Source organism: Cervus canadensis, chromosome 25, assembly GCF_019320065.1.
Source record: "Cervus canadensis isolate Bull #8, Minnesota chromosome 25, ASM1932006v1, whole genome shotgun sequence".
NCBI classification, from domain to species: Eukaryota; Metazoa; Chordata; class Mammalia; order Artiodactyla; family Cervidae; genus Cervus; species Cervus canadensis.
In genome coordinates this window covers 31,698,644-31,711,683 of record NC_057410.1, presented here as the reverse complement: position 1 = coordinate 31,711,683, position 13,040 = coordinate 31,698,644, and the positions used below count along the sequence as shown (strand labels likewise).

The 13,040-nt window shown below is 47.0% G+C and overlaps 1 protein-coding gene across 1 annotated transcript in view; it reads left to right on the top strand.

Annotated features, from left to right (window-relative positions):
* Positions 1 to 13,040, top strand: part of PLXNC1 (plexin C1) — a 152,188-nt gene that overhangs the window by 38,888 nt on the left and 100,260 nt on the right. The window contains exon 4 of the mRNA XM_043447429.1: positions 566 to 666. Coding sequence (XP_043303364.1) covers positions 566 to 666 — 101 coding nt within the window. The remainder of the gene's footprint in view (positions 1 to 565; positions 667 to 13,040) is intronic.

The following is a 13,040-nucleotide window of genomic DNA, read 5'->3' as shown; positions in this document are numbered from 1 at the left end:
CTTTTATTTTCACCTTCAGTGGAGGGAGTGTGAGCAGTGAGCTGGGAGCTGAGGTGATGGAATACCCCTGAGGGGGGCGTGGGAGGGTGGTCCTCATTTCCATGCCAAGTGTCAGCCTCCTGCTGAAACTTGGGGTCAGAGCCTGTTGCTTTCCCCTGATGCTCATCTCCAAGGTGCTATTGACTGTCGCTGTCTGAAAACCAGGTGACCTGATTCCACGATCTTGGAAATCACTATTAGCAGATCAGAAAGCTAACTATGTACCAGGCTCACCTGTGAACACTCTTTGAAAATACAGATTCCTAGGCCCCTGCCCCAGTCCTGCTCAACTGGAGTCTCAGCAGCAGGGGGTCTGGGAATCTGCCCTTTCAAAAGCTCCCCCCAGGAGATGCTGATAAACTGCTCCATACCCTAAGACTTGAGAACCACTGCCCGATGTCATTACACAGACGTTCAGCGTTTGAGTTGATAAATGTCTCCTCGTGGCCCTTCATCAGATAAGGTGTTGGAGTTTTTCTGGTGTTGCTTATAATTCCATCTGAACTGCCATCATCTTTATTTTTAGGTGAGGAGAATTCGTGTTGCGAACTGCGGTAAACATAAATCCTGTTGGGAGTGTTTAGCAGCAACAGACCCTCACTGCGGTTGGTGCCATTCGCTACAAAGGTACATCCTGAGTTTTCTCACCGACTTGCAATTTTGAAAGTGTGATGTGGCTGCACACTTGTTGCCCTACTTTAAGGATCCATTCCAATGACCTGGGGGAACTGACCTCGGCGCCCACTAAAATATCATTGTGTAATCCAAATTCATTCTTGGGGATGTTCCCAGCCACATCGGTATTACTGAAATCATTTGACCTGGACAGCTGAGAGGGTCCCCATCCTGGAAGGGTAGGGGGAGTTGGAGGTGGGGGGAGAGGGGATAAGTTGGAGCTGTCAGTTTTACTTTCTGCAGAGTTCTCCAAGACTAGAGAGAGAGAGGACAGAAGGTTCTCCCTCAGCGGAGATAAAAGAATAGGCGTGTTTGAAATGTTTCAAATGAACCCTCATGATGTCACGTATATTCGGTCGGCTCTGCGGAAGCCTGATTATTGATGATGTTGTCTCCTGATGCGCGGTACAGCTGTGCAGTCACAGTCTCCGGGCAGAATCTGCCCAGCTCGGTCTTGAATTACGATGTTCACGACCCATCTAGGCTCAGGGCGACTTGTAGCAGCTTCCTTGCCATGGCAGCTCCCAGAGTCGCTGGGACCGGCCTGGTTGGATTCACTGTTGCCATGGCAACCCAGTACTCAGGCTCTGCTATAGAAGTGAGGAGAGGAGAGCCTGCTGCAGCTCAGGCAGAGGGGGAAAAAAAAACACACCGTAACAGTGTCTGTCAGTTTTTGCTTTCAGTTTTTAAAGGTGAAAAAGGATAAGAAAGAGTAGAACAGGGGCAGAGAAGCTGAAGGCTAAACAAGGGGCAATTTGGGGAAAGAAAAGAAGACTGAGAAAGAGAATTTGGGAGGCTTTTGGGGGGAGGAAGGCAAGAGGATTGAAGGGAGGCGGGGGGAAATACAACATAAGCAAGAGGTTCAGGAAACAAAATAAAAATATGGGGATGGAATTAATTAAGAGTTCATGGAGGAAGTCTGAAGCTGAGATGCAGCAAGATGCATAATTGCCCTTGCCTTTCGCTGAGCTTCCTTACCGGGCTATTGCCGTCAGAATCACCAGCAGACAAAAGAAGCAGGGCTAGGAAGAGTCTCATGAATAATTGTAATTGGGTAGGAATGTTTTCTTCTTGTGGCTTGCCTAAGACTAGACTTGAAGAAAATTAACTGATCACGAACAGACCTGTATCACCACACACCCACTAAACAGTTTTGCTGTAATCTTTCCAACCCTTTCACTGATGTAGGCTCTCTGTGTTTGCAGAGCTCTGTGCAGGAGTTAATTCAGTAACTGTGCTGGAGCTGGTGGTGATGGTCACAGTGGTGATGTGATTCAATAGCCGCATGTAGCTAGTGGCCACTTTATGGGCAAACACAGGTCTGGCATTCATAGGAGATGTCTGAATTGGAGATGTGAATTTGGGGGGGTTAGTGGTGTTCAGATGATACACGTCGTGAAGTCGTAAGACGAGTGAGGGAGGGGGCATAGATGGAGGAGAGGAGTAGTTGGAGAACTGAGCTTTGAGTTCAGTGATCGTGGGTGCAGGGTTTAGGGGTCAGGGAGATGAAGAAGAAATAGACCTGAGGAGAGAACAGCCAGAAGGGGAAGAGGAAAAACTAAAGAAAGTGGCTTCTTGGAGGCCCAGGGAAGAAAGGAGGAGGGGAGTGGTCCATCGTGCCAGATTGTGCTGAGATGTCAAGCAAGAAAAGAGAACTGAACCACTGGACTTAGCAAGTGATTACTGCCGACTGTGACAAGGACAGGAAGTAGTGATAAAACTGTAAAGAAAAAATGAGAAGAGGATGCAGCAGAGACAACTCTTTCGAGGAGCTTTGCTGAGAAAGACAGCAGAAACATGGAGCAGACATTGTAGGAAGATGTGAAGTCCAGAGAGTTGTTTTTTAAGATACATGAAATAACTGTGTTTTTGTGCTACTGGGAAAGTTCTAGTAGTGTGGGAGAAACTGACAATACAGGGGAGAGAAGAGAGAATTATGGGGCGTCGTCTTTCTGCAGATGAAAGACAATATGATCTCCTGTGCCAGTGAGGGCACCCAGCCTCAGCCAGGAGCATGGGACCCTTCACCCTTGGTCATGGGGGGGCAGGAGGAAAATATGGGCTCAGGAACAGGTCAGTGGTGGAAGTGTATGCAGTGTCTTTTCTTGTGACTTTACATTATTTCCAGGAATGTATGGTGAGTGAGAGTGAAGTGAGGGAGGAAGCCCTGGAGTTGGAAGGGAGAAGTGAGAGAAGGTATGGAACAGAGTGGATGAGAGAACAGAGCTGGGAAATGAAGAGCAATTGCCAGACAGTATCAGGGTGCACTTGAAGTCCATGGTCTTGATTTTGAAGTGAGAGCAGTAAGCCTGGTTCTGCTTTCACAAGCCACGTTTGGCACTGTGGGCATAAGGGTACAATAAGGGAGAGTTAGATTTAGCTAGAGATAGGACTGGTGGCTCAGTGGTAAAGAATCTGCCTGAAATACAGGAGACACAGGTTCAATTCCTAGGTTGGGAAGATCCCCTGGAGGAGGGCATGGCAACCCACTCCAGTACTCTTGCCTGGAAAATCTCCATGGACAGAGGAGCCTAGCAGGCTACGGTCTATGGGGTCACAAAGAGTCAGACACGACTGAAGCGACTAAGCAGCAGCAGGGAATTTTCAAGACAGGGAAGTGGGGTCCAGGAGCTGAGGGTGCTTGATGTTATGGATTTGGATACTTAAAATTGTGGACCCTGGGCTCCAAGCTGGAAGTGAGCTCTAAGGAGGGAAGTGAAGATGGACATGAGGGATGGGAAAATGTAGCCAGCTCTGTGCAGGGGAGATTGTTTTGGGGTTTAAGACTCGTGGGACCTGGGGAACTGGAGAAGAGGTAGTGGTCGGACTATGGGGAACTTGAAATTGAGGACATGGAGGGGGCAGAGTTATTGGTCCTGACAACGTCTGGGGTGGGATTGTGTAGCTGAAGTAGGATGGAGGACAAGATCATTAGCAGAGAGGGTGGGGAATTAAGGGGTCACAGTGTTCAATGGGCCAGTCGTCAAGAAGGACTATGGAACAATTTGGGAGGGACTGAGGAGCAAGATATTCAAAAAAAGAAAGGAATTGCCTACGGGCAGCATGGTCTGTGGATGGTCATGTCAAGGCAGGGCCAGGGGGCCTCTGGGCAGATGGCCCAATGGCTTGAGCTTCAGAGCTGGGGTGTGGGGAGCAGCCTTGGAGAGGAAGGAAGAAGAATCATCCTAAAGAGGCAGCAAGACACAAGGAGGACCCTTATGATGGGAGAGGGGAAGCAGACAGCCTTTGGTGGGCTGCAGGGATCAGCGTCCTCAGGGAGAGCCTGGTTTCAGGATGAACAAGACAGTGAAGGGAACAGTTGGAGAAGCTGAAGACTCCAGGGATTTTATTGATGATGGGCTATGATAAAGGAGTTCCCGCGTTCTAGAAAAGGCTGCTCATAGCTACCCCTACTTCTGCTCTTGTTCCCTCACCCCTGCCCCAAGAGGAGTGGGCTTTTAAAAATCTCAACCAGATCATTTTATTCCCCAGCTTAAAAACCTCCACTGGCCTCCATTGTAGAATTCGGTCTAACTCCCTTACTCACGGGACCCGAATACAGAGCTTCTAAGAATCAGGTCCTTGGTTACTTGGCCCTTTCTTTCTAACTTAAGAAGAACATGCCAGATTTGTTCCTCCCACAGGGACTTTTAACTGGCTATTTCCTCAATCTAGAAAATTCTTCCCCAAATCTTGCCACGGTTGATTCTTTCTTACTCATCAGGTCCCAGCACAATGACCCAGTCTGAAGTATCCTCACCTCACTCCCAGTGACATCACTGTTTTATTTTATTCCTGGCCCCATCACTACCTGGCTTCCCTGGTGATTCAGTGGTGAAGAATCTGCCATGAGACCTGGATTCAATCCCAGAGTCAGGAAGATCCCCTGGAGAAGGAAATGGAAACCCACTCCAGTATTCTTGCCTGGAGAATCCCATGGACAGAAGAGCCTTGTGAGCTACAGTCCATGGGGTCACAAAGAGGTGGACATGACTGAGCAACTACCACACACACACATCACTACCTGAATGATCTTCTTTCTCTACCTCTTCCTTTATTAAAATGTAAGTTACTTGGGAGCCTTGTCTTGTTCATGACCATATCCCCAGAATCTAGAACAGTGCTTGGCACATGGTAGGTGCGTTAAAAATGCATGTTAAATGAATGGAGATTGAGTGGTTGGGGAAGTCTACCAATGGCAGGCTGAGACGTGTTAAGTATGATTAAAACATTCCAGATTTGTGAACTGATGGCCCTTCCCAGTCATGTCAGATCACTTGGATTCAAACTGGCTTGGTTCTGGCCTAAGATGAAATAAAACTAAGCCTCATATCTGTGACTCATGTTAAGCTCCAAGTACCATTCAAAATTAGGAATTCTAAAGGGGGATGTTTTCTTATAACTATAGAGCATCCCACTGTGTTTATTTTAAATGTCACAGATTTATTTAGAAAAATAATTTGTTTTTTCTGTTGAGAAGGTTGAGTTTTATTACATACATGTCTAGAAAGTGGATGTGTTGGGGGTGTGTGTGCAAGAAAATGATCTTAGCTTCCTTTGGATCGAGTATGAAGAATGGGCATCCAGTATAAGGTGATAAAAAGCAATTAGATAAACAATGAGCTCGAAAAAGTCTAGTATTTTATTGTTGGAACCTCAAATCCAACCTATGCTGAATTTTTCTGTGTGGGTGGAAAGTGAATTTTTGCAGGCTGAATATCTTGGGTTTGGAAGCAGCTTCTCAGTTTCTCCCATATTGCAAAGCATAGCACATGTGTTCAGTTATGGATTTCCACAAAACTGGCAATCCTGAACCAATGAACGGGTGAGGTTCCAAAAGTTCATTTGCAAATTTGTTTGGCACGCCGAATGCATTTTTCCCATAGAGACAATGTCATAAATTAAGGGCTGATTCCCAAGTCAGCCCACAAAATTCAATTTATTTAATTTCAATAAATATTTATTGACTATCTACCAAGAACCCAATGTGGGAAGTGACATAGCTAGGTGATATTGGGAGAAATCAGATGCCATTCTTGGCCTTAAAGAATTTACATGCCAGCTAAAGAGACAGACCCATCACTGGCCAAGGTTCATTCATTCATTCATACATCGCATCAACAGATTTACTGAGCACCTACTGTGTGCTTTGGATACAGTTCTTTCTTGCCCACATGGAGCTTGCAGTCTAGTGAGGGATAAAAAAAAAAGTGAAAATCGAAGTCACTCAGTCGTGTCCGACTCTTTGTGAACCCATGGACTTTAGCCTGCCAGGCTCCTCCATCCATGGGATTCTCCAGGCAAGAATACTGGAGTGGGTTGCCATTTCCTTCTCCTGGGGATCTTCCTGACCCAGGGATCGAACCCGGGTCTCCTGCACTGCAGGCAGACTCTTTACCATCTGAGCCACCAGGGAAGCCCAGTGAGAGATAGAGACAGTGTTATTAGTCAGGTCTGCTCCAGTAATACTGTGTTAACCAACAGATTCTCAGTGGCTTACAAGAGCAAAAATTTGTTTTTCTTGCTCATGGTTCAGCTCCAGTGGAGGGTGGGTGTGGGAAGGGGAGTCTTCGTCAAGCTGTAGGTGGAGAGTTTGGTTCAGATCTGCTTCACATGTCTCTCATCCTGCATGTACTCTCCTCAAGGCAGACAGCAGACGTGCAAGAACCCAAGCTAAACTCTGTGGTGCATTCAGAGCCTCCACTCATGTCACGTTTGCTGATATTCCGTTGGCAAGCAAGCCACATAGCCAAGCCCAACATCAGTGAGGTAGGGATCCACACTCCACCTACTCTAGCGTCATTCTAGTGCAGGAGAGACTGCAGAACTGGGAACAATAATTCAGTCTTTCCCAATAAGTTAAGGGGTTTCCAATCTATTAATCTTGATAAGTAAATAGAGAGTAATAACGTTTAGCACAGAGGAAGTGGAGGATTCCATGGAGGCACATTAAAAAAAAAAATCTAAATAACAAATAGCACACGTCAGCAAGGAGGTGGAAAAAATGAAACCCCACTGTTGGTGAGAATGTAAATTGGTGCAGCCACTATGGAAATCATGGTAGAGGTTCCTCAAAAAATTGAAAATAGAACCATCACATGATCCAGCGATCCACATCGAGGCATTTTTCTGAAGACAGTGGACACTAATTCAAAAAGATACGTGCATTCCTATGTTCATTGCAGTGTTATTCACAACAGACAAGCTGTGGAAGCCACCTAAGTATCCTTCGATAGATGAGTGGGTGAAGAAGGTGTGGTATGTGTACACGGTGGGCTACTACTCAGACATTTAAAAAATGAAATCTTGCCATTCACAGCAGCATGGATGGACCTAGACGGTATTAAGCTAAGTGAAATAAGTCAGGCAGAGAAAGACAAATATTGTATGGATTTCACTTGGTATGTGGAATCTAAAAAAACATGAACAAAAATAGCCATGGAAACAGAGTCGTAGGTACAGACACAAACAGTTGGTTGCCTGAGAGGAGGGGGCCTGGGAGATAGGTGAAATAGGTGAGGGAGATTAGGAGGTACAGACTTCCCGGACAAAATAAGTGAGTCATGGGAATGAAATGTACAGCTGGAGAATATATGGTAATAATTATTAATAATTATTAGTAGTAATTATAAAATGGAATAATGATTAATGATGATAATATGGTAATAGCTTTGTATGGTGACAGGTGGTACCTAGACTTGTCATGGTGACTGTTTTGTAATGTATAGAAATATCAAATCACTTTATTTTGCACCTGGATCTAACACAGTGTTATAGGTCAGTTATACTTCAATTAAAAAGACAACCACAGGTTCAGCGAAAATGAATCAATCAAAGAAAAGAAACCTAAACCTAAGGTCACAGAAAGCTTCCTGGAGGAAGGGATGTCTAAGCTGAGCCTAACGTGTGAGCATCAGAGAGCATCCAGATAAAGACAGAGGAGGTGGAGGAAACTGAGGGAGCAGGCCCTGCAAGGCTGGGAGCTGCAGGAGCGCTTGGCCTGCCAGGCAGCATGGAGCAAGTGTGTGGTCTGAGGAGCGTTCGTTAATGAGGATAGACAGGGGTGGGGGAGAACGAGTCTTATAGCCCGTGTTAAAGATCAGAATTTTCCTGGAAAGGCTGTGGGAAGCCATTCCAGGGTTTCAATCAGAAGGCAGACTGGATCACTTGTGTGGTGGAGAACAAGCATTCTGGCACAAGACGGACCAGAGTAGACACTAGTGGAAACCCGTAGATCCCTGAGAAGCTGGTTATAAACCAGCAAGAGATTGGAGACTGAATTAGGGAGATGATCATGGGGATGGAGAGAAGCAGGTGGATTTAAGAGCTGGCTGGAAGACAGAGTTGACAGGACTTAGTGATTAATTGAATCCCTCCCTTGAGTCTGACACGCTAAAAATAGGGCCATAAAATGAAAAATAAAATATCAAGGTGGCCACTGTTTGTCTGGAAGATGTATTCTTTCTCTCTTGATCTAAGTCCTCACAAAGAAAGTAATGATACCCAAGCCTACACTGGATACCTACTGTGTCTCAGGCCTTGTACTTGGCACTGGGTGGGAATCCCGAGGATGGGTCCTTAAGTTAGATGGAGAAGGACTTCTGAGAGATGTGGAGCTGGGTCTCAGGTGCAGGGACTTTGCTGTTGAAATGATATGAGAAAGAGTGCAAGTCTCTGGCTTGGGTACCAGAGGGACTGAGGTATTATTGACTGAGCAGGAGTTTAGGAAGCCTAGCCAGTTTGGGATGCCCAGCAATGCAGGGGGCGACTTCCACACTGGAAGGAGCAGTCCAGCAGAGAAAGAAGAGTGCAGACCTGGAGTCAGTGTGTTTGGGATCGAATCCAGGCCCCTGTGTGACCTACAAGTTTCTTATCATCTCTGTGCCACATCTCCTCTTCTGTAAAGCAGGGCTTCCCTGGTAGCTCAGCTGGTAAAGAGGAGACCCTGGTTGGATTCCTGCATCAGGAAGATCCACTGGAGAAGGGATAGGCTACCCACTCCAGTATCCTTCAGCTTCCCTGGTGGCTCAGCTGGTAAAGAATCAGCCTGCAATGCGAGAGTTCTGGGTTTGATCTGTGGGTTGGGAAGATCCCCTGGAGAAGGGAATGGCTACCCACTCCAGTATTCTGGCCTGGAGAATTCCATGGACTGTACAGTCCATGGGGTTGCAAAGAGTGGGGCACGACTGAGTGACTTTAATAAAGCCAGGTAGTAACAGTACCTCTCTTGTAGGATTGCTGAGAGAATTAAATCAGACGATGTGCATAAAGTCCTAGGCACAGTGGCTCTTCGTAGTAAGCACTGTAGTGATGTTAGCTGTTACGATGGCCAAAGCCCAGAGGAAGGAGCGGTTGGTTGTAACCAAGATTGGGAAAGGCTTCAGAGAAGAGGTCATGTTAAAATTGGGTCCTGGGGGAGAGGAGAATATTGGGTCTTGAAGCCTGAGGAGAATTTCACCAAGGGTAGGGGGTGAGGGATAATTCAGGCAGCAGAACCAGCACAATAAGGGTTTGGTCTTTTCATTTTATTTTCTTTTTTGGCGGTGCACAGCCTGTGGGATCTTAGTTCCCCAAACAGGGCTCAAACCTGTGGCCCCTGCAGTGGCAGCACAACTGGACCACAGGGGCAGTCCTGGCAACAGGAGATCTTTGGAGGGAAAGGGCCGACTGAATCATCTCACCCCAGCGCTTCTCTGGAAGGAGGAAGTAGAGGGGGAGAGGGACCAGGAAGGAAAGATTTCTGAATCTAGACTTTATTAGTTGCTACTGGGAACTTAGAGAAGGGTTTTCAGCAGAGGACCAAAACAATCATCTCTGTGTTTTTAAAAGACAGTCCTGATGGCATAGAAGAAGATGAAGTGCATTAAGCCGGGCATTAACTGTACCACACTTTCCACTCCTCCTACTTCTAGGGACACTGCCTTCCAGTATGTTTCACAGTGAGTTTACCTCCTGTCTCTTCCTGAGTCATCTACTTAGCAGCCCTTTCTCCAAACTTCACGGACCGCCCCACCTCTCCCAACACCATCATGGGCTCCACTTGGGGTCCCAGTCACGTGACAGAACCAAGGCTGGGTCCTCTTCAGAAAACGCACATGTAAGAAAAGCCACACACACCTTTATTGTCCTGTCCTGGAATGCCCCAGCTCCATAGGATGTGTTCAGGGTGGGGACAAAGCCCCCAGGAATGCTGATTTTAAAGTATCTGTAGACTCCCCTCACTTATTTGTGTGAGTGCAACACTTACTCATACCCTTCTACATGTTTCTTCCATGATGGCAGTTGGAAGACTTCCAAGCAGCCCCTGGTAGCAGTTTTTAGGTTTTCATCTGCTGGTTGGCTGTTTGACACATGACACTGGGAAAGAGGTCATTTCTCAACTTGGCGTAACAACAGACTTTCTGAAAGGGCTGGGGCGACAGAAGGGGATTTGAATGATGGTAAGAAAAACTAAAATCAGCCTGATAAACATATTCATCCTCAACACCCTGGAGTAATAAGCAAAAAGAATTCAATGATTTGCTTATGGACGCACTCAGTTCCTGACGTTGCTCTCCTGTCTTGAGGCCTTTCTTCCTCCCTCTCCCAAGAGACATTGCTTTTTCAAGTCTCCCCTAAGCATCACCCGTAAGGCCTGGGAGCTGTTGTTGAATGAGAATTCGGCCAACGTGACCCATGGTGCATATAGTAACCCATAGCCACATTCTTCTGAAGTTTGAGTTATTCTGGTTTGGTCTCCCATTGTGAAAGGCAGGCACTATGCAGCAGAGAAGGCCACTGGGGGCTTTTCAGTAGAGGAATCCATCAGGATATGCCCACTTCTCCTTTAGAATGCAGTTACAGTGCCCCTTCCCTAGGAAGCCTGCCTTGAGCCCAGGCACAGCCAGGAGACAAGATCCCCGGGCACGGAGGAGAATCTGCTTACCACACGTCAGATGCTGTGCCCTGAATGTCCCCTGCGTGTTCCGTTTAGTCCTCCTGGCACCCTGTGAAGTAAGCAGTTATTACGGTACCCATGTTCAAGATGAGAAAACAGCCTTAGGTTTCTGTGTTCATTTCCTATTTCTGCCGTAGCAAATAACTACAACCTTGCTGGCATGAACAGCATACATTTATTATCTTACAGATCTGGAGGTTGGAAGTCTGTAGAGGGTTTCACTGGGTTAAAACCAGAGTGTAGAAAGGACTGTGTTCCTTCTGGAGCCCATAGGGAGAATCCATTTCCTGTCTTTTCAAGTTTCTGGAGGCACCTACATTCTTTGGCTTGTGGCCTCTTCTTGAATCTTCAAAGTCAGCAGTGTAGCCTCTTCAGACCTTTCTGGCTCTGAATTCTATTTCCATTATCACATCTCCCTCTCTGACTCTGACCCTCCTGCTTCCTCTTATAAGGACCCTTGAGATCACTTTAAGCTCACTCAGATAATCTAAGATAATCTCCCCATTTTAAGATTCTTAATCACATCCTTGAAGTCCTTCTTGCCAAGTAAGGCAACACATTCACAACTTCAAGAGATTAAGACATAGATACCTTTGGGGGCCATTCACCTGCTTACTATAGTTTATATAAGCAGTGGAAACAGGGTTAACGTCTAGGCTTAGATCTAGGCTCTAACTCCCAAGCCAGTATCTTTACCTACCACCGTAGTGAAAGGGAGGAGAAGCCTAGAGACATTATCCCTCGTGGTGGTGGTGGGGGGAAGGGAGAGTCTGCTCCAGGTGGACCCACCATGGAAGACTGGTTACACATGGAACTCTGGGTCAACCCGGGTTATGGAAGTCCTTCTCCAGCTTGAGCGTTTAAGCATCCATGCATTTACTTAACAGATTTGGGGTTTGTTTTTTTTTTTACTGTGCTGGGTCTTCATTGCTGTTCATGGGCATTCTCCAGTTGCAGTGAGTGGGGACTACTCTCTAGTTTGGTACAGGGGCTTCCCATTGCAGTGGCTTCTCTTGTTGTGGAACACAGGCTCAGTAGTTTTGGCTCATGGGCTTAGGTGCTCCACAGCCTGTGGGATCTTTCCCAGACCAGGAATCAAACCCATGTCCTCTGCATTGGCAGGTGGATTCTGCAGACTCAACCCCTGGACTACCTGGGAAGTCCCACTTAACAGATCTTTATGGAGCACCTGGTGTGTGTCAGACACTATTCTAAGCATCGAGGTTCTCTAGCGATGAACAACTCAGCCCCATGTCTTTGCCCCCGTGCAGGTCCTTCTAGAGATATGTTAGTTTCCTAAAGCTGTCATAACCAGTGGCACACCCTCAGTGGCTTCAAACAGTGAAGATTTACTCTCTCACAGTTCTGTAGGCTAGAAATCCAAAACCAAGGTATCAGCAGGGCCATGATCTCTCTGAAACCTCGATTGGAGAAACCTTCCTCTCCTTCTCAAGCTTCTGGTGGCTTCTAGTGTGGCTCACGGAAGCATATCTCTAACCTATGCCTCCATCTTTTACATGGCCTTTTGTCTCTTCATGTGTCCAAATTGCCTTCTCCTTTCTCTTGTCAAGACACTAGTCATTGAACACCCTAAATCCAGAATGATTTCATCTTGAGACCCTTAACTAATGACATCTGCAGAGGCGCTACTTCCAAATCAGGTCACATTCTGAGGTTCCGAGTGGACATGAATTAGGGGTGCAACATTACTGACCCGACTACATGAGGGAAGAGTGAAAATAAATAAGAACACAACGTGTCAGATGTGATCACCCTTAGGAAGAAAAATAAGGCTGAGGAGGGGGTAGGGCTTGCCAGCTGGAGGCAGGGAAAGTTAGTTTCAACCAGAGGGTCCTGGGAAGCCTCAGAGAAAAGGGGGCAGCTGAGCCAAGACCCAAAGGAGTGCACTCCACTTTGGGATGTCCCCTTTGGAGACTGTGGCCACATCCAGCCGAGTGGCTGGGAAGTCAATTCACGACAGAAGATGGCTCCCAGTTCTACACCTGTCCCCCCTTTCCTTCCAACCGGGGATGTGTCCTCATGCTGAATTCTGTGCAGTGACACTCCTTTATGGTCCAGTGAGGCTCTAATGGCAGCGATCATGAGAATAATGGGATTTGGGGGCGGCCCCTCCTCCTTGTGTGAGGACCCCATTGTGCCGACTAATTGTGTAGAAGCAAGTAGGACAACTGTCTGTGGGGTGGAAGCAGTGGGGAGCAGAGAGGAATATGTTATTCGGGCCTCAGGGCATCACTGAATTACCCTGGCAGAAGCCGAACCCATGCATCTGGGTTACCAAGGAGGCTGACAGGGGTGTGGGGGCCTTCTCACGCTTGAGGGGGGTCTTGGGTGGACCCGAGTCCCCTGGGTTCTTCATCATCTTTGTCAG